This window comes from Onychomys torridus, chromosome 4 (assembly GCF_903995425.1).
Source record: "Onychomys torridus chromosome 4, mOncTor1.1, whole genome shotgun sequence".
Classification (NCBI taxonomy): domain Eukaryota; kingdom Metazoa; phylum Chordata; class Mammalia; order Rodentia; family Cricetidae; genus Onychomys; species Onychomys torridus.
In genome coordinates this window covers 100,312,446-100,333,729 of record NC_050446.1, presented here as the reverse complement: position 1 = coordinate 100,333,729, position 21,284 = coordinate 100,312,446, and the positions used below count along the sequence as shown (strand labels likewise).

Here is a 21,284-nt window from a genome sequence, read left to right as displayed (position 1 = left end):
GAAGAAATCTGTCTCAAAAAAAGAAAGGAAGGAAGGAAGGAAGGAAGGAAGGAAGGAAGGAAGGAAGGAAGGAAGGAAGGAAAGAAGAAAGGAAGGAAGGGGAGGGAGGGAGGAAGAGAGAGAGAGAGAGAGAAGAAAGAGGGGAAGAGAGGAAAACAGAAGAAAGAAAAGAAAATCTTTCTATTAGGAGGAATTTTTACCATGGTATTCTCTACTTCTCCATTATACCCATGAGCACCATGGTCCTGTTGTCCTGTATGGCCTTCCCGCCATATCTTGTAATAATACATTTAGAAGACGTCATCTGAGCCTCAGTTTCTTCATTTATAATTGGACGCTAAAGCTTCTATGATCCACTCTTTCCTGCTACATGGAGTGCGGACTCAGACTCCGATTGAGGCCTCTAAGACATCTGTCTTGGTTTGGTACAGCCCAACCACAGTTGTTGTGACATTCAGAAGAGAACAATTTTATTTGTCCCCAAATGGCTCCTTCTCCATGCAGTGGCTTGCTATACACCCTTGGAGCCATGCATGGGGGTTCGAGGCCAATTCAGACAAGGGAACTGGAAAGCATGTTGCCACAGCTTTCCCAGAGGGGCAGAAAATGGCCATTATTCATAATTTACAACTTTTAAGTACTCTATATTTCTTCAGCTGGGATAAAATCATAGCTTTAAGTGTCTGAAGAGAATGAAAACTAGGACACTCATTAGTACACATTAGCAAAAGTCTACTGAAAACCGCTGCTGTTAAACAATACAAGAGAATTCTGAGGTCTTCGTCAATACTAGCATAATATGGCCCAGAACTACACTGTACAGTACAAATGGACAATAAGGACCAAGCTTGTAAATAATTAGAATGCCTTTATGAAGAACTTATACCCGGCTCATTTCAATAAAGTCATATGTTCAAACTTGAAAATTTTTAGGAACTGAAACATAACTCTATTTCAGTACCAATAGTATTTTCTTGGAACACCCAATTCACCCAAAATGCCACACAAATCTTTTCACAGACGCTCACCCATGGAAGCTCATCCATACTCAGGACACAGCAGAACTGTACAAAGGAACAAAAGCTAACTCCCAACCAGTACTCTAGGGGATTGATTAAATAATAGCAGAAAATAGTTGCATTCCAAATTGAGCATTTTAGCAAGATCCCTGGAAAAGCGTGTCATTAATTGTTCAATCCCCCTACCACAGCGATAGGACTTTCCGAAGCTTTTCCCCAGAGAAGCTGAGAAGCCGCAACCTTAGGTGCGTTAATGTGGCAGTGGAAGCAATCTGATGATTTGAGGTCCTCTGTTCTGGGCTGGTCGATGACTGTGAAGCTGAGGGAAGGTTTGGTGGATCTGGGATTTCAGAGTCCTTATTCAGGTAGAAAGTGAGACAACTACCTTTTCCCCACCATGTATGTGCCTGCCCCAGTTCCCAACTAACCTAAAGCAGTAAACATGCACACCTCCATGGCTGGGCTCTTGGGCAGGACAACATGTGCGCTCCTTTACAGATACAAAGATACAACATCTGGACTTCAGAGCATCTCAGGCACAGGTCCTTGGTGAAAGGTTTTGCAAACATTAAAATAGTTCCTTCAGCAGGGCACAGTGGTGCATACCTGAAGTGCCACACTTGGAGAGTGAGGTGGGAGGATCACCTGAGCCCACAAGTTCAAGACCACCCTGGTAGCATGTAGACAACAAGACACAACAAATCTTGTCTTGTCTACAGCAGTTAGCATAGACATGTATGTGTGGGAGAACTGTGGTACCATAGTTGCAAGATGCCAACTATTGTGCTGAAATAATATAGCGGTACACAGGACAAATGCAGACACGGGAAAGGGGAAATGGTTTCAGTTCGGGGAATGCAGAAATATGAGGGAATTTTCTCTTTTGGTTATGTTAATGTTTTCATTATACATTAATATTTTGTGGTTTTGAGGCAAGGTCTTGCTATGTAACCCAGGCTGGCCTGGAACTGGTAATATTAGCCTCCCACTTGCTGAGATTAGGTTAATTGGGCATATACATTGGTTGGTACAGTCTCAGAAGAGACTTTAAAGTTCTCAGCAGATTCCAAAGGGAATACTTAAACAAAATTGGAGTAGTAGCCGGGTGGTGGTGGTGGTGGCAGCGGCGGCGGCAACACACACCTGTAATCCCAGCACTCGGGAGGTAGAGCCAGGCGGATCTCTGTGAGTTCCAGGACAGGCACAAAGCTATACAGAGAAACCCTGTCTCAAACAAAAACAAAAACAAAAACAAAAACACCCACAAAATTGGAGTAGAATTTAATGCTTACTAAAAAATTAACAAATTTCTGTTTTTAAATACACACACACAATACAGGGTTTTATAAAACTACTAAATTAGAATGCCTAGGGAAAGAAGCTCAATGCAAGCTGAAGAGTGGTCTTTACGCTCAGCTCTTTATAAAGACAGACATGGCATTCACACCTATGCTTGATGCCTCTAGAAAGGAAGCCCAGGCCAGAGGCTCCCTAAGGAGGGTCCCATTTACCTTTCCCAAATAGTCCTCACTGGAAATCATTCCTTGACTGTAAGCCCAGCACACCACCTGCTCCAACATATAGTGACATCATCAAGGAGGCCAAAAGAAGATTTGCAAAGAACAAAAAGGATTTTAGGAGGTAAGTCAGGGCAGCGCTGTGGCTTTAACGTAAGATGTTTTAGCAGCCAGAAGTGGCAGTAGAGGTTGCTGAACTTGACCTCTCCTGGTGAGGAGCATTCTCGTTTAATAACTTCTAGATCCCCAGATTCTTTTCTCAGGTCAAGTGTCTGTGTTGTAATCATGGAGCCTGGACTAGAGTAGGTAGGAAGCCTTCCTGTGGGGTACACCCCAGTGTAGAAAGACCAGATCATCAAGCAATAGAGACTGGAGCATCGCCACTTTACAAAGATGAACTTGGAAAGCGGGGCGGTTGTGCACTGTGGAAGCAACATCTGGAACTGGGGTGGCAGCTGGGTGGCGTTGAAGAGACTGAGGTAGGGCGGACTCCTGGAAAATGTTTTCCCAGAGAACGTTTTCTGCTTGTGCTTGATAAGTGATTACTCCTGGACAGTCGTGACACTTTTATGTGCTGGAGAGTTAGGAATGGGCTGTGCAAGAATGCCCGTGAATCTTTACAAGGCAAATCTGGCATGATCTGCTTTATGATGTCAAGGTAACTGTCTAAAGACTGTTGCCTTTGGGGGAAGGAAGGACCATACCCGGCCTTGGGAATTCAGTGCTGCTCATGGTACAGGGAGACAAAGGAGCAGCCATTTTGGTTCTTCCCAGCATGGAAGACACAGTCTGTGCTCCTCTCCCTATGTGTCCCCCACACACACACTCCCCTCCCCAACAAGCATCCCCACATAGTGAGGGAAGGTGCTAGCTAGTAAGCCCTGATAGGAGCAGTGAGGTGTTGTCCAGGGTCACACTGCTTAGCACACCAGTCAGTCCCTGGGAAACAAAGGGCTTTCACTGTATCCCTCCCCAGGTAGGCTTGGCTGCTTTGTTTTTTAGATGTTGATAGGGTTTTGTTTCTATTCTGCAGAACAAAGCAAAGAATCCGAGAAGACATCAAGTTGCTGAGAGAGCAGCAGGAAACAGTTGACAAGGAGCTTGACCGGTTTGTCTAGCGCTTAAGTCTCTTCTGATTGACAAATTCACAGGAAACCACAGTGGGTTTGCTGCATGAATAGATATGCAATATCTACCGAGTTATATCCTACTTAACAGTCTGTCCATAGAGTGCTTCTCAACCTTCCCAATGCCACAGCCCTTTATTACAGTTCCTTATGTTGTGGTGACCCCTAACCATAAAATTATTTTCATTACTATTTCATAACTGTAATTTGGCTACTGTTATGAATCACAATGTGAACATCTCTGTTTTCCAGTGGTCTTTGGGAACCTGGGGGGTTGTGACCCAGGGGTTGAGAGGCATGGATCTGGAACAACCCACTTACTCCCTTTATTTAAAAGAAAAAAATTACCTTCTGCCAACTGAATTCATTGCTAAACATTGTGATTATCTAGTTTCACTTCAGCCATAGGACTTGGCCTGTAACGATGCCCTGCCTGGGAAAGACATAAGCTAGAAAACAGCCCTTCTGCCGGCCTCTCTGGGACTGCAGCCTTGTGTCACTTCCATCCCCATCCCCGCTATGCATGCAAGCATGTTTCCCGATGGAGCGGGGAGGATTTGGCTGATTTCCTTTGTTTTATAAATTGGGGTATAAAATGGGAAATACAGCAAGTAGAGGTGGACTGACTCCCTCTGCTCAGATGATGCAGCCCTTTTCAAGCCCCCCTGGAGAGACTGGAGCTCGGCCAGTCTCTGTAAATGTTCTGCATTCCCAGTCACCAGACAAAGTCCAGCCCACAGCTTTAAAATCTTATCTGACCCCTCACCAAAAACCAAAACAAAATCCCATCAGCTACCACTCCCTCTTGTAGCCCCTAAAGTAGGACATCAAATTCCCAGTGACTCAAACCAGAGCCCACAGGAACAGTGTCTTCAAGCTCAGAACATGAGGAGGTTCGCAGAGAGGAGCCAAATCTGCATTCAAAGAAGCATGTGTCATACAGGAGAAAGGAAGGTGGAAATGCTCTTGTGGATAGCTACCCCGTGCACCAGTTGTAGGAACAGGCTCACCATATCACCCTCCACAGACAGTGACGCCAAATGAGGCCCACAAAGAGGAAATACAATCAGAAAGCAGGGGCTAGGTAGTGAGGATTGTCACAAAACTTGATGAATATACAAAACTCTTGAATTATAGGTTGTAAAATGTGAATTTTAGGCTAAGTGACCTATATCCCAATAAGACCAAGAGGCAAAGATGGGTAGATTTTAATAAAATGAAGTACAACTGTGTCTGAGATTAACACACAGCTCAAGGGGTGCACAAGAGAAAGGGCATTGGGGAATTAGGGATTCCTGCTGCCTGCTACATCAACTGTAGTATTTCTCAGTTGAGTAGTTGCTAACTAAAGCTCTGGAAGATCCCTGGGCCTCTTCCTCAAGGAGCGTGGCCGAGCACACACCCTTGCACAAATGTGCCTTGGCCATCTCCCTATCTTCCCCAATGCCATATGTAATGCCCCCACAAGATCTGGACAACGGAAGCAGTTAGGGTAATGCTATGTGATGTGTCTAACTGAAGGCAGTGCTCTTCTGCTGGTGTGAAAGTCACAAGGTGCTAGGAACTAAGGCATCCAAGGAAATGCTTGGATTAAAAACACCTGCTTTCTAGACTTCTGTGTATGAGGTAGTGACAGCAATTTTGCCTGTCTGAGCCTATTTCCTCATTGACAGAAAGGATGAAAGTTATTCCTGCCTGCTAGAGTTGTAAGGAGGTAGCTGCATTAATACATGTAAAGGGCCAGCAAGAGCACAGCACAGTCAGTCTTTGCAAATACTGGCTAGGAGATGCATATGAAGAGTCCATTTGCTCAAGTGTTTTTCTTTATTCCATTAGGCTCCAAGCAAAGGCTTCCAAAAACATCCAAGAAGTCAAAATCGATTTTGAGATTTTTCTACATAAAATGGTATGTTTCCTTCCTGGAAGTAATTGAGAGTTCTCCCCACAGCTTTCTGCCCCCAGATCTCACAGTGTTTCATAAGGGATGCACAGTCACACCCACACTGCAGAGGCAGAAACAAGGAGTTCTTCTCACTGATGGCCCACTACAAAGGGGAGATAACCCATTCTAAAGTCCACTGATAACCTCATGGCCACTGTCTTCATGCCTTGCTTCTAAAACAGTTCCTGGGATGGTTTCTGTAACTAAAGACCCCATAAAGTGCAATTGGGCAGAAACTAGAGCAAATTATTGGTGCTTGAAGTTGTATTTTAGTTTTTATTAATAATTCAGCAAAGCTATATGATGCCATCAGCTAAGTGAAAAGAATGTCTCCTGCCCTCAACTCACCCAGAGCAAAGGAGACTGTGACACAACTCCAAGCAGAGCTCCGATGTGAGGAGAAAGGAGAGGGATGGAGAGTTCCTGTCCATTCCCCAGGTCCTTTTCTTCTGCTCCTCCAAGCCTTCTGAGCAGTCCTGTTATGTCTGAAGGACCATGCTTTCTGAAGGCAAAATATGTAGATGCTGGCACACAGGAAAGTAGCAGACTGGACTATCTGAGGCTATGGATGGAGGGTTCCAGCATAAGAGGTTCACCCTGCAGTCCAGACTCCAGAGCAATCCCATTAGCTGTGGGTCTAATACCAAAACCAGGACAAGTAAGATTCCTGTAGAGAGGTGCTAGAAAGCCATAAAACACTGAAGTGTTTCTATTAGACACACAGGATCATTGGCTTTTTTTTTAAAGCATTGATCTTTATTCCTGTTTTTCTTGATGTATTTCCTACTACTGAATGCATGGGAACAGCAGTGCACTTGAGCAGGTAAGGGCAGACTGCAAGGAGCTGTGGAAATGCTCACCCTGACACTGCAGCTGCACCCTCAGCCTCCTTCACTGTTACCTGCAGGAATCAATCTTCTATCAGCTTTCCATCAGTAACACAGACTCTTGAACAAAATCTCCAGATTTAGAGCCACATTTTCAAATGCTAATGGAACAAACTAAATACATTTGCAGACCAGATGTGGCCTGTTTTCCTGTTCTGAATACTGCTGCCTGGTCCAGCCAGTGCAGCTGACATGATTCTTCAATGCATTTTAAAGCAAAACCCTGCATTCTCATGGAGCCTTCCACACAGCCAGGGTCTGCACTGCCTACTCATTAGCTTTCCAACTCTAGCCATCCTTTAGGGTCACACTCCAAGTCCATTTCCTTATGAGCCTTATGCCCTTGGTCCCATCCCTATTCTTCAAGGAAGAGCTAGATATGCCTCTCAACTTCTAGAAAACCAGCTGCTGAGGGTAGGTTCAAAGCAGCTCTTAACAGACATAAAATCAGAGTAGAATAGGTTCAATGGACAAAACACCAAGAATGACTCTGTGTTCCCTATGGAGGTGTACATACTGAACACTTAGAAACTATGTCCCTTTGGAGGTGTGCACACTGAACTATTAGAATGACTGTGTCCCTGTGGAGGTGTGCACACTGAACTATTAGAATGACTGTGTCTCTGTGGAGGTGTGCACAGTGATTATTGAGAACTCCTGAACATTGTCCTCATCTTCCTCAGAAGGAATTCCATGGGGAAAATCATTAAATGGGCTAACAGTGGTCTCACATGACACAAGTTTTGTTTTTTAAAGAATTCTAAACCAACCACAAATTATCTGTGGGGGAAAAGGGCCATTAAAAATGCAGCATTATAAACAAATTCGATTCTTAGATTCCTGTGCTTAAGAAAACTTAAAATTCTTTCAACAAATTTGATCCAAATTACTCAGGTATTTAGAAGGAAATGTGTCAGGAGCTATTTTTAGGGTGAATCTGAGTTTCCTGATGACTTATTCTTTAAGAACTACTCCAGCCTGCCTATGTCTTTTAAAGACAAGCAGATGATGAACCCCAGTCACTGAATGCTGGTTAATGGGCCAACACAATCATATGACACAAAAACTGTGGTAATATTTGGGTGATTCCAATCATGACACAACTGCCCTGTCTGTCACATGAATATTTCAGCAAAACCCACTTTGGTCTATGCATCCCACAGTGTAACTTAGAGAGGACTTCTGGGAGTCTGCCAATGGCACATCACCACATGACCAGACACTTTCGCCCACTCTTGATAAGTGTCCTAAGTACTCACTCCACCACTGTCAATGTTAGATCACACTTTGGGCATTTGCATACTCACCCACACCTACATACCACACATCCGCCCTACATCAGGGACACAAGCAAGCCTTGCCAAGCATCCAGAAGAGGGGTGTGGAGTATGGGTGGGGCTGCCAGAATAGGCATGCCTCTTGGATTGGAAAAGCATTTGAGAAATGGTAGTGTGAGTGGAAAGGAAGTCAATTCAAATTTTCTTCTGAAATCTATCTTTTGGCCCCTCTCTCCAAAGTGATCTTCACCATCTTTAGAGATATAGAACACTCGCATTCAAGTATACTGTGTGTGTCTAAGAATATTTGCAAATCCTTAACCATGTACTGTGTTCACAGCGTGTTGAGGCTAAACTCAAGGAGGAATATAAAGGATCATCAATATCACCATCCTCAGAGTCACCACAGTCACCACAGTCACCACAGACACCATCGTCATCATCCAGTTTCCTGTCAGAAGACTGGCACTATGTGGAAGAGAGCTAAGGGGAGCCAGCAGCGACCACCATTCAAGAACATAACATTCAGCTGCTGTACTTCCATTGTTGCAGTGTTCTATGAAAAGTACATTTTGCTATTCATCTTTAAACATCTTCAAATCAATAAATCTTAGTCATACTCTAAAGATTTAGCTAAGCATATCCTTGGCTCTGATTCATGAAAAATACACTTATAAGAGAAAAGTAGTCATTATGAAGCATAGCTTTCACCATTTTTTTTGGAAATGTGTCTTGATAATAGCAATCATCATCATAACAGAACAGAAAAGGGAATGATTTGCTGTGGCACAGAAAGTCTGGCCAGCTCTAAATGCCCGAGATAGTTTCTCTGAGATGTTTTACATTGTTTAGGCCTCAAGGAAAACCAAAGCCCCGCCTCCAGGTTTGGTGGCAAACAAGCTGTGCTTCTCCAGAGCCAAGCTGCAATTGTTCCTCCGGTAATAAGCTTCGTAGACATTCGTGAGGAAGCTGGACAGCATGTCAGCGGGCACTATGGACACCGTGCAGCCTCCCCATCCTGCTCCAGTAAGTCGTGAACCTTTGGCCCCAAACTTCCTAAAAGAATGAGAAGAAAAACAAAAACATATTACCACCTATAAACAAAAACATGAGTAATTTTTACAGAACACATCCCCTTCTCGGGTTCTATGAAGGGAGTATGGGGGTTCAGGGATTTCAAGCTTTAAGAAATATATATATATATTGGGAACTGGGCAGATGGCTCAGAAGGTAAAGTGTTTACCACTCAAGCAGGCACATAAAAGTGGATACTATAGCCCACATCTTCAACCCCAGCATTCAGCATTAGCTAGAAGAGGTACAGGTAGGCAGGTCCCTGAAACTCAGTAGCCAGCCAGTCTAGCAGAATTATGAGCTCTATGTTCAGGAGAGCCTCTCTCAAAAAATAAGGTGGCAAAATATAATTTTAAAAACATGTAAGGTGGAGAGCTATGGATGAAGTCAACCTTTGGCCTCTACACACACATACACATACATGAATGGGCTTTCACACACATGTGTAGACAGCATACACACACACAAAAAATCTAAATTGAATATAATTTACAAGTTTTTTCAGTTCTCAGGACTGAGAAACTTTTTGGGGCTATCTGAAGCTACTCCTTGGTGTTGAAGGTAAATAATAATGATCAGCAGTGCTTACTGTCCAGGTGTGGAACCACCACTGTAGGCTCAATCCCATACAGCCGTACAGTAGCCTCTTGAAAACTTGTGTAGCAAGTTTCCAGTTAATCAGGAAGGAAGGTAAAAAGAAGGTGAGCAGTAGATACGAGTGCCATGAGGAATCAGTCACCTCCAAAGAGGGTAAATCAAAATCAATATGTACAGCATCCTACTGTCCATAACTGTTTCAGCTGCATTCTGTTTTATTGTTGAGATAGGGGAGGTATGTGTGTGTACATGTTCCTGTGTGTGCACACATACAGGTATACAAGGACCTGTGGAGGCCAGAGGTCAACATCTGTACCTCCCTCCATTGTTCTCCACTTTATTTTTGAAGCCAGGGTCTCTCGCTGAACCAGAAGCCCATTGATTCTACAAGGCTGGCTGGTCAGCAAGCCCCGGAGACCCTTCTGCCTCCACTTTCACAACGCTAAGATTGCAGGGTCCGTTCCTATGACTGCTTTCTTATGTGAGTGCTGAGAATCCCAGCCCAGCTCCTCATGATCGCATGGCAAGCACTTCACAGACAGCCGTCTCCAGCTCTCAGTTGTGCTCATAAGACTTCTACATCTCACATACCGAGTTCAGAGTGTGGGGCTGGGAGCTGGGCATGTAGCTCAGTGGTAGAAGGCTTGCCAACATGAATGAGATCTGGGTTCAATATCCAGCATCACAGTGTGGGGGGGCTGTTCCCCCAGAACTGACAGCCTAGGTTATTCTGCATAAATTTATTAACACAGAACCTGATAGTAAATTCTTAGGTTGGCTGGTTGGTTGGTTGGTTGGTTGGTTGGTTTACTTGATGACTAACAGAAAATTATGCAAACCTTCCCACAAAGTGGATGGTGGTCCTAGAGGTGCATACCGTCTTCCCTGCACTTTCTGGAACTGAGCTAACAAGTGGACCCAACCTTGCCAACAGATGCGATGCTTACTAAGAGGGAACAACTCTATAAACCACCATGTAGCCAGAAATTGCTGTAGTCACCATCCAAACGTATTTCCAATTGATTTTTCCTAATGAAATTCACTCCAAATTAGTAATAGATTTAAAACCTCATAATTTAGCCCAATTCTGTCCCCCTTTGCCCTCTACTTCCTGGAAAATATCAACAGACTAACTTTAGAACACTCCCCTCCTCCAGGAAATCGGGATTACTACACGTCAGCCTCTCACTTTTCCCTCAGCGATGCTCTCTGGTGATGGCATCATCTGTTTTATTCAAATATGTTTTTCTTAAATGTGCAGAAAGTGCTTACCAACCATAAAAGATGACCAATCTTCTGACAGCCCTCAAATAGCAGTCTCCTAGCTGACTTAGGCCCAAACTACTATCATCCAGGCTGAAAAGTCACTTTAATCATGAGAATTTAGAAGCTAGAAAAGGCTTGTTTGTAGTTTGTTTGTTTGTTTGTTTTATTTAAAGGAGAAACTTTGCCATAGTGGTTTGTTTGTTTGTTTGTTTGTTTGTTTTATTTAAAGGAGAAACTTTGCCATAGTGGCTGCATCAAACACTATCATTGCTGAAGAAACTGGGAGAAAAGGGAGACTCCTTGAAGCATCTCAGAAAGATCCTTAAAGGCAACTATGGCCTGGTCTAGATGGCAGTGTGCCCACCTGATGCTCTATGAGTGCAGTTCACCAGGTCTTTAACTGCCTTCCATTGGCCTTTTGGCCATATTTTCATACACTAATGTTGTGAATAGTTTAAACAGAGTGGTGCTGCACACATGGGAGGCAGAAGATAGATGGTTACAGAAAGTTTGAGTCCAACCTGTTTCAGAACAGGAATACATAATGAGAGTCTGTCTTAAAACATGAAAAAAGAAAAAAAAAAAAGAAAGAAGAGATATGATTTCAAAACAGTGTTGTTTCTGATCTAGCTGCAAGAGATCTATTTTCCCGAACCATCTGCCAGTTCACACTGAGCTAAGAGGCTAAGAGGAGACTTCTAGGCAAATTAATTTGCTTCTGAATGTTCAAACTGCTCTGTGGCCACTCTGCCTGCTGCTGTAGAAGAGAATGGGTTAGATTACATCAGCCCAAGCTGCAAAATCATCAGAGCTCAGTATTTTCATCTTTTCTTTTCTTTTTCTTTTTTTGACAGAAAAAAAACATGGAGTTGAGTGGGGAGGGATTTGGGGAGGTCTGTGAGGAGTTGAGAAAAAGAAAATAATACGATCAAAATATACCATATAAAAAATAAATAAATGCTATAATACATAGCCTTATGACCACAGTCAACAGCATTTGAGTTCACAAACCAGAAGTTGCTGTTATCAGTAGTCAGCAGCCTGCCTTGTTCAGCCACACACACACACACACACACACACACACAGGGCAGGGTAGAAAAGTCTTAACTGCAGTTTTTCCCACTGATTCTTAGTGTGCCCTTTGCATATACTATAAGGAAGGTCTAAAGTTGAGAGACCAATAAGGTGCTAAATTAAGAAGGAAATATAGATGAGTCAAGACTGCTTAATAAACCTTCATTTGAAGTTCTGAGGAAATAGTGATAATTAAAAGTATATCTCCTTCACTATAACATATCAGAGAAGAAACAGGAGAATTGTAAGAAAAAACTCTAAATTTCACACATGCCATTGTGATGATGATGATGATGATGATGATGATGATGATGATGATGATGGGGATGGTATAAAAAAGTTTGGGAGAAAATCATAACTGACTGCCCAACTTGTTACAGTCTACCCTAATGTCCTAATTTCTGTAAACCTGGCTGATCAAAAAGCTTTGACTGGGGTGTAAGGCGCAAGGCAACGAGTGGCAGAGGACAGAAAGACCCAACTGCTACAAACTAGAAAGAGAAAAAACAGCAGACTATGCTTTGCATTTCAATTCATGTCAAAATAAGCAAATATTTGTTTTATACAAATGGGTGTGAATTGCTTGGGGAGCTGGAATGTAGAGACAGTTCATATCCATCTCTGCCCAGGACAAGCACAGATCTAGGGTTTTGGTAGGTTGTAATGCATTCACCTGGACTCCTATTTTAAAACATAGATATCATGTTAGATAAATACAAGCAATGTACAGTGTCTCCTTCACTGCAAAGAGTTCCAGTTTCTTCTCTTTGGGAACTGGCAAGAATGTCAGGAAATAAACCTTCTAGCATAATTTCTATACATTTTTTACAGTTAGATTACAGACAGCATTGTCAAACTGCTTTGGGGTCAAGAAACTAGTCTTCTATGCTGCTAAAGGAAGAAGGAATGAGAAAACATGTCTCCAGATGTGTTGCAGAATGTGGGCTTTTGTTTGAGCAAATAGAGTGTATAGTTTATCAGTGTTCCCAAAATTCCTTCCCAGGGGGAAATTAAGCAGCATCCACCCTCCTCCTAAGGTCTTGACAATAAACATGTATGATTTCTTCAAAGTTCACTTGGTGAGAGGCAATGAATGAGTTTATTGGGCTTCTTTACATAGCACAGGTAATGGACTGCTTAGAGGGAGGTATGTGCCCCAGTGTTCCCCAAAAGGCCGTGCCTAGGAAACCTTTCCCCAGCAAGGGTGAGGGCTTTCTTTTGCCATATGGAAAGCCACCCTCCTCTACTCTTCCCAGGCCTTTATAATCCAGCCCCTCCCCAAGGCCAAGTACAATTAGGGCAGGATTGGATGCAGCTGGATACTCAGGTGAAGGTTTGTGACCCTCCCATCCCCTCCATATAGAGGTGTAAACAGTCAACAAGCTCAACTAAAATGATCTTGCAAGCTGTCACAGCTGAATGCCCAAGATGGCTGTTGCTTGCCTCGGAGAACAGTAACTCACAACCCTCAGGAAGTGAAAGACATTTGCCCAAAGAGATGTGCATCCCCCAGGACAGGTAGAGTGGTGCTGTCTCTCTTCCATGCAGGCTCAGTACTGAGCAGCCCAGCTTCAAGATCAGGGCTGAGAGAAAGACTTCTGAGGCGAGTCAAGCAAAGCTATGTCTACATCCATTCTCATCCCCCAACCCATTTGTCTTCCTCAATAGCTTAGGCAATAACAGCAATAATATAGTGAGCAATCCCTTTTAATTTCAGCAAGTGACCAGAGAGAAACATAAAGCATTAGCCTTTTTCTTTACTTAAGTAAAGTGAAGGAACTTTAACAAATGTAACTGACTTGGCTTCAAAACTGGTCTGTGTTCTTCAGGAAACCCTACTTTAAAATTTAAATTTATGGTTCATTTATTTAAAATAGACATTTTATAATTAGGCAAAGATTGCCTTCTTCCTTCATTATTTCATCTCATCTAATTAAAATTCTAACATTAATTTAATTTTTTTTTAAAAACCTAACTACATAAGTGTCATTTCCTTCTGGTGTTTTCTTTTCTGACAGGGTCTCCTCCTGTGGCCTCTGGCTGGACAAGAGCTCTTATGTAGCCACAGCTGGCCTTGAACCCCAGCAGTTTTCATGCCTTAGCCTCACAAGCGCTCACACTCAGCTCTTGGTCCTTCTTTTGTGTTCTACACTAGTTTTTCTCTTGATGAGTAGGAAAAAGGGAAAAGAAAAGAAAGAACAAACTTTAGTATTGTCTCTATTTGTCCCTCTGTTCCACTGGGGTCCTGAACCTGTTCTTGATGCTGTCCTACTGACTGACTACTGAGGACCACCTTGGAAATGCAGTCTATCTCAGATCACACAAACCTCCATTGTGTGTGTGGACGGAGGTGGGGGTGACTATGGTATTCCCTCACTCAACTACATATCTTTTCATGAAAATTATTTCCAAAAGGTTTTCTCAAACATTCAAATATTTTAAAGTGCTACCAGGTAGCCAAGGATGAATGTCACTGGCAACACTCCCTGAACCCATTTCCACTTCCCTCACCCTCATCTTGTCTCCCGAGGACTGACAGCTCAAGGCTGCCCAGTCTTCCGGTGTTACTTTTCCTCTGTGACAGGGAAGTCTTGGGCTGGTGTGTTTATTAAATAGAACAGCGCTCTGCCAGAGTGGCCGGTGCCAGGCACGCCCAGGGCCCCTCCAGCACTTGCAGCATCTCTGTGTCTGGGGATGATGGCAGGGTGCCCGGGGTGCAAGGGCTTTGATAATCTCTACTGTTCTGCCACCCTTCCATGCTTCCTGCTCACTGCTCCTCTGCTTGCCATCTTCCCCGGGTTTGGTTTTGGTTTGGGTTTTGGTTTTTCATTCTTTACCTTACTCCTGGTATCTGGCAATTTCCAGCTCCCTTTCCTGCATTATCAAACACCGGAGTAAAGACAGTGCCTTGGCTTCTGTGTGAGGCTCAGGATGACTTTGGGTAAGGAAGGTGGCAGTGGTACCTGCTGCCCTGTGACTGTCCTCCCAGGGCCCTGGCATGAGGATCTGGCACCAACAACTAGGAAGTTTGCAGGGAGAGACCTACAGTCATATAACAGCAAAGCAAATGGTCATTACATAAGGAGCCCACGGACCCAACTGCTCAGGCCAACACTTTCATTATTCCAGAAGATAACCTCCCAATCTGGGGACAGAAGGGTAAGCCAAAACTCATCTAAGCCCAGACCTGGAGGCGTACAACCATAATCCCAGCACCTGGAAGGCTGAGAGAACAGTCAAAAGTTCAAAGCCAGCCCTGACACCATCTCAAAAAGAATCAGTAAAAGGAAAAGGAACTTGGTATATAGCAACAGGCTTTATAAACAAAATCAACCCCTGGGGCAGGGCTAGTATCTGGCAGAGTACTTGCCCAGCCCCTAGGAGGCCCTGAATTCAAACCTGAGCCCCAGCCTATAAAGGTGGGGAAAGCTCCTTACTCTTGGCAGCTAAATATTTTAGCTAAGTATTTTACTCAGAAAACAAATACAGCAGATGTAGAGTCTAGTCAGAAACACTGTAACCATCACTAAAGCACTTTCTAATGGGCAGAGGGGTGCCCAGCTGTTAAGAGAGCTTGCTGTTCTCCAGAGGACCTAGATTCAGTCCCCCAGCACCTGGGCCTGGCAGCTTATAACTGCCTGTAATGCCAGCTCCATGAGACTTGACAGCCTCTTCTGGTCTCTGGGCAAATGAACTCATATAGCGCGCACGCACACGCACACATACACACTCTCTAAAAATTTTAAAGGGTTTTCCAAAACAGAATTTATCATTAAATAAAAGGTATATTTCCAAACTCATGTAAGACATACTCTTAAAATCTCTTGCTAGTATCACAGAGGGTTCCAGCAGAGATGGCCACTGAACATCACAAGACAGGTGACCATCCAAAGTCAGCACTCCAGATGAGAAGAAGCAGAGCTCGGCCTCAGCCTCCTACTGTCCAACCCACCTCCCACCACACGCCACCACCCTGCTCCACCAGGCTTTGCTCCAAGTTCAAATGCTGGAAACCATGACAACAAAGCTTCTCACTGGAGAGCTTCAAAGAAAGAAAAGAAAGCATTAAAATGGCCTAGGGCTGAGTGTGATCCCTCTCAGACCATCCCCTGGAGAGCAGTGGATATTCGAGCCAGATTCTCCCACCAACTATCTATCTGTGGGGTAGTTGGCTGCTCAACTCACTCCCAGCCTGATGACTTTCTAGATCCATTTCTTCTCTGTCCTTCTTGCTCTAATGCTCTAGGCACTATGAGGTAATTCTGACTAGCGTTGTGAAAAATAGCTGCCCCCCAAAAAAGAATAATTTTAGAAAAAAAGAGCATTTTCTCACTCAAAAAAACCAGCAGTCCTCTTGACTCCTCTCTTTCTCCAACACAGCAATGATCTAGAAACTTCCTTCAAGACTATCTAACACTGAATCACTAATTACATCTGTTGGCTCTTTCTTTTCCAGAAGCCAGAATCCTTCCTACAGCTCACAGGGTCCATGCAGTGAGAATCCTTCCCACAGTTCACAGGGTCCATGCAGTGAGAAGCCTTCCCACAGTTCACAGGGTCCATGCAGTGTGAATCCTTCGCACAGCTCACAGGGTCCATGCAGTAAGAATCCTTCCCACAGTTCACAGGGTGGGTCCATGCAGTGAGAAGCCTTCCCACAGCTCACAGGGTCCATGCAGTGAGAAGCCTTCCCACAGTTCACACGGTCCATGCAATGAGAAGCTTTCCCACAGTTCACAGGGTGGGTCCATGCAGTGTGAATCTTTCCCACAGCTCACAGGGTCCATGCAGTGAGGATCCTTCCCACAGCTCACAGGGTCCATGCAGTGAGAAGCCTTCCCACAGCTCACAGGGTCCATGCAGTGAGAAGCCTTCCCACAGTTCACAGGGTGGGTCCATGCAGTGTGAATCTTTCCCACAGCTCACAGGGTCCATGCAGTGAGGATCCTTCCCACAGCTCACAGGGTCCATGCAGTGAGAAGCCTTCCCACAGCTCACAGGGTCCATGCAGTGAGAAGCCTTCCCACAGTTCACAGGGTCCATGCAGTGAGAAGCCTTCCCACAGTTCACAGGGTCCATGCAGTGAGAAGCCTTCCCACAGTTCACAGGGTCCATGCCGTGAGAAGCCTTCCCACAGTTCACAGGGTCCATGCAGTGAGAAGCCTTCCCACAGTTCACAGGGTCCATGCAGTGAGAAGCCTTCCCACAGCTCACAGGGTCCATGCAGTGTGGGCATGTCCATGCCCTCTCTGACTTCACCTGTTGCCCTCTGCTTCCTTCCCTGCTGCACCTCACACACAGCAGCCCATGTACCTGCTGATCCTTCAGGTCTCTACTCAAGTGTCACTTTCTTACAGAAACCTTCTCCAGCCACTGCACACACAGACTACCCCGTCAGCCCCAGAAGTCACTGTCCCTTCCAGCTTCTGTCCACAACATTTATCACTAGCAACCAAATTCTTTTTCAATTATCATTGATCCCTTAGCCCACAGAAACGTAAGCCAGTGCTGATGGCCATCCTAGGAGAAAAAGCAACTCCAGGAGGCAGGCAGATCTCCACACTGTTTCTGGGACGATTCAAACTTCCCACCCACTTCCAAGCCAAGACACTTATTCCTCATTTCTACATAAATCATTCCACTTCCTCTTATGTCCAAGACTGAACATCATTTGTCTCTTCCATTTACTGGGCTCTGGATACTTTTTTTTTTTTTTTTTTAAAGAGCATTTAAGATAAAATGAGCTCTGGAAAGGGTTTTGGCAATTGGTCAGCAAAGGCTGACGTCAGCAGGAAGTACCTCAGCCATGCTGTGTGCAGGCCTCTGGACCAGACAGGCAGGTTTCACATGCCATCTGTGGTCCACTGGAGCTGCTTGGTTTGAACTCTCTGGCTGGGTGTGGCATGAGCCTGGCAAGCCACAGGCGCCAAGTGACTCATTACATTTTCATGGCTAGTTGCGTGCAGGACTGTGTCATCTCGTCAGAGTGAGCTAACGCAAGTCACCTGACTCCCTCCAATTTCCCTTTCAGTTCTCCAAGGTCAGTGTGGGACCTCCCTGGTGAGGGCACACTAATGTCCCATTCTTGCACAATCCCAGCAGTGAGGGCTGGAGGTTCTGTGAAAGAGACTCCCTCTTTACAATTCCCTCACAGCCAAGTTTATAAACTTTGGTCTTTATTTCCCCTTATTGCCCAAAATAAATATCGCAGCCTGGGAGATGAGGCTTCTTCCAGCCCACCTCCCTCAGTGGAACCCTCAAGACCCTTTTCTGACTATCCCTTCCGGACAGAACTCCTTTAGGTTCCTAGGGGTTAGTGCATACATAAAATGCCCATGTCGGAGAAAAGCAGCCTTCCTGTGAGCTCTAGTCACCTAATATTGGAATTGGCTCCAATCTGACTTCTGAGCCCCAAAAAGCAGGTCTCAAACCATCCTGCAGACATGCAGGAAGAACACTGGAGCTCTACATCATGGGGACTGGAGTCCCTCACATAGGAAGGATTCATCTGAATTATGAGAATAGTGCTCACCGGCAGATGTCCACCAGCTGGTCCAGTTCAGGGCAGCTGCACTCATACATGTCCCGGCAGCTTCTGTGGCTCTGGTTCATTAGCTCTCCCAACAGCTGGATTGCATTGTGGGGTGCTTCTTCACACACCTGCTTAAACTGTAGCACACGTGCAGCCTCGCTGTACACATGCTTTGCCCGCTGGTAGAGCTTGAAGGTGAGCTCTGAGGAAAGAAGGACATAAGGAAAGAGATAAGGAGTTATAGAACTACACAGTACCAAGAAAGGTGTGAGTGAGTGAGTGAGCGTGCGTGCGTGCGTGTGTGCGTGCGTGCGTGCATAGCCCAGGCTAGCTGATTCAAGATTCTCCTACCTCAGCCTTCCCAGTGCTGGGATTACAGGTCTGAGCCACCACAACTACCTACCTACCTAACACGCCATTGTAAGGGCTTCTGTTACTGTTTTCACTGTCTGGACCTGAGATTTTCAGGAGGTCTCGATTCCACAGTTTGTCCTTGCTCAAAACCATCTACCGGTAAACCAGTTTCACTTCCCTGAGTGCTGACCTAAGATCTTCCTCTTTCACTTAACATACCCAGACACACACACACCCCGAACCTTGCCACGGCCAGGGAGAGGCAGCAGCGTTGAGCATGTCCTACATGTCAGTCACCTTAAAGGCACAACCTCACGTCATTTGCAGCAGTATGGGGAGATGAGCAGAACCAATGCTGCTTAACTGGGTTGGTGGGTGCAGTGGCTTGGGAGGTGCCATGGCTTGGTGGGTGTGGGTGACCTGCCTACATGGCAGAAGAGCAGGCCAAGGATGCTTCACTCTAACGCCACATTCTTCCCGGTATGCCCCACCAAAAAAGCCTCCTGAAAATACACATAAAGCAATTATGTTTACAGAAATGTACCCCAAAAGAAGAGTGGGATTGTTGGGAAGATGGGTGTCAGTGGGAGGGGCTGGGAGAGAGAACTGGGGTTGAAAATGGTAAAAAAAAAAAAAAAAATTCATTATATTCATGTATGAAACTATCAAAGAATTAACAATGGAAAATGTATTCGAGAGAAACGGATAAGCGCAACTACTTATATATGTATATAATTTTATTTACATTTAATATAGTTACATGTTACAGGATCATAGCCAGAATATAGACAATCCAAATGACTAATAATGGAGACCTTCTTGAAAAAGTAAATACAAAAAAATATTATGGCTATTAAAACTCAAATTTTTAGACAATTTGCTAGACAGGAAATTGCTCAACACTGAGGGAGATGACAACACAATAGCCTATGTATAACTGGTACTAACTGCATCACACACACACACTACATATATATATATATGTACACACACACACACACGTGCGCAAACATGCGCGTACACACACACTATATATATGTACACACACACACACACACACACACACACACACACACACACACACGGTAGCCTATGGAAAGCACTACATGGTCAACAGTGCTCATCTCTGGGACTCATCATGGGTGAATTTATTGTCTTCTTGAAACAGCTCTGTATTCTGCAAAGCCCTCAAGGACAGCTAACTACCGTGACACCCCCTATCTAAATGCAATGGCTACACCACATTTGGCTCATTCCCAGGGTAACAAACAAAGCCATGAAACATGCTGAACAGTGTGGAAGAGAGTGTGGTGGAGCTCAGCTGAGATAGGGAAATTTATGGATACCCTCTGGCCACTAGAAAAGTGCCAGGGATGGAAGTGAGACGGTGATAGTCCATCAGCTGTGACAACCAGCTGTGCCCAATTTGCTACCTCTGCTGGGTTCTATTTCCTTGGCTCTGAAACGAGATTGAGATCTCAGGATCCTCAGGCTTTGCCCTCTGATAATGCAGGAGAGACTTCCTCTCTGCGCGACCTTCCCAGTGTCCCTGTAGGCTGTTCCCACTGGGGTGAGGGCTGAGGGCATTCTTGATGACTGCTGCTTCTGTGTGTGCCCTGAGTTTCACTCTGCCCCCACAGGCTGACCAGGAGGGATCACACCGGGGGGTCCTTGCTGTTTTACCAAAGGATGGGAGAGAATTAGCAAGAAATGGAGGGAAGAGTAAGCACAAAAGACTTACTCTTTGGCTCTGTTATATCTTTGTCTTGGCCACTCCATCCTATAACCTTCATCAGTCAATACTGACAGGCTAAACTTCCCCTACAAAGGCCTGCTCACGTCAGTTACGGCCTCAGTCCACCGCCATTTCCCCAGTGTTTACCATAGCCCATGCTTGATCCCTACAGGACCTCTTCCTTCAGCCAAGCTTCTCCATCTGTAGTTGCTCTAACAGTCTTTGCTTTTGGATATACGCATTCGTCACACACGGAAATGGCTTCTTGCCCTCTCTCTCTATGTCAAAACTTTACCTCATTCTGAAGGCTCAAATTGCATTTTACATCATCCTTGAGGCCATGCAGGGCTCAGCTGGAAATCATTTCTTGACTGAATTTGAACCATGCTTGCAGTCCATGCTCATCTGGGGCTTATGCACTTTGCATCACAGTTAATTCTCAGCGCTCTGCAAAGGTTTTGCAGAGTCCTGAGACAGACGTTTAGTCTCTTAGCTCCATGCACCCCAAAAGCAATGCTCACTCCCTATCACCTAATGCCTTCCATGGTAGAGCCCAGTGGGTGTTTAAGGTTAATTATGATAAAATTGGGACTTTACTTCTAACTCCAGTTCAAAATCAAAATACTTCCATCTGGGCTTCCTATTTTGTTTAAGAGGAGAAGGAAGAGAAGGAGCCACTGTTGACAGCTTAACTGAGTGAGTGTTGAGACAGAGCAAAGAGGCAGCCAGTAGGGTTCCCTTTATTATTAAATCTGTAACTGCTGATACCATGTGTGGTTGAAAAATAAGAAAAATAAAGAGAAGCCACTAGTTAAATGTAGGTGCAGAGACACAAAACATGCTTTGTTCCATTGGTAGTCAAGTCATGTGACACCCACACTGT

The 21,284-nt window shown here is 44.7% G+C and overlaps 2 protein-coding genes across 2 annotated transcripts in view; one reads left to right on the top strand and one right to left on the bottom strand.

The window, feature by feature from the left end:
- Positions 1-8,315, top strand: part of Fam227b (family with sequence similarity 227 member B) — a 171,693-nt gene extending 163,378 nt beyond the window's left edge. The window contains exons 14-17 of the mRNA XM_036185834.1: positions 2,585-2,660; positions 3,570-3,644; positions 5,500-5,569; positions 8,110-8,315. Of these exons, the coding sequence (XP_036041727.1) occupies positions 2,585-2,660; positions 3,570-3,644; positions 5,500-5,569; positions 8,110-8,256 (368 nt within the window). The 3' untranslated portion in view covers positions 8,257-8,315. The remainder of the gene's footprint in view (positions 1-2,584; positions 2,661-3,569; positions 3,645-5,499; positions 5,570-8,109) is intronic.
- The window catches only part of Galk2 (galactokinase 2), a 109,603-nt gene continuing 93,175 nt past the window's right edge, over positions 4,857-21,284 (bottom strand). Inside the window, exons 9-10 of the mRNA XM_036185838.1 lie at positions 18,313-18,514; positions 4,857-8,825 (exon numbers count right to left, since the gene is read on the bottom strand). Coding sequence (XP_036041731.1) covers positions 8,618-8,825; positions 18,313-18,514 — 410 coding nt within the window. The 3' untranslated portion in view covers positions 4,857-8,617. The remainder of the gene's footprint in view (positions 8,826-18,312; positions 18,515-21,284) is intronic.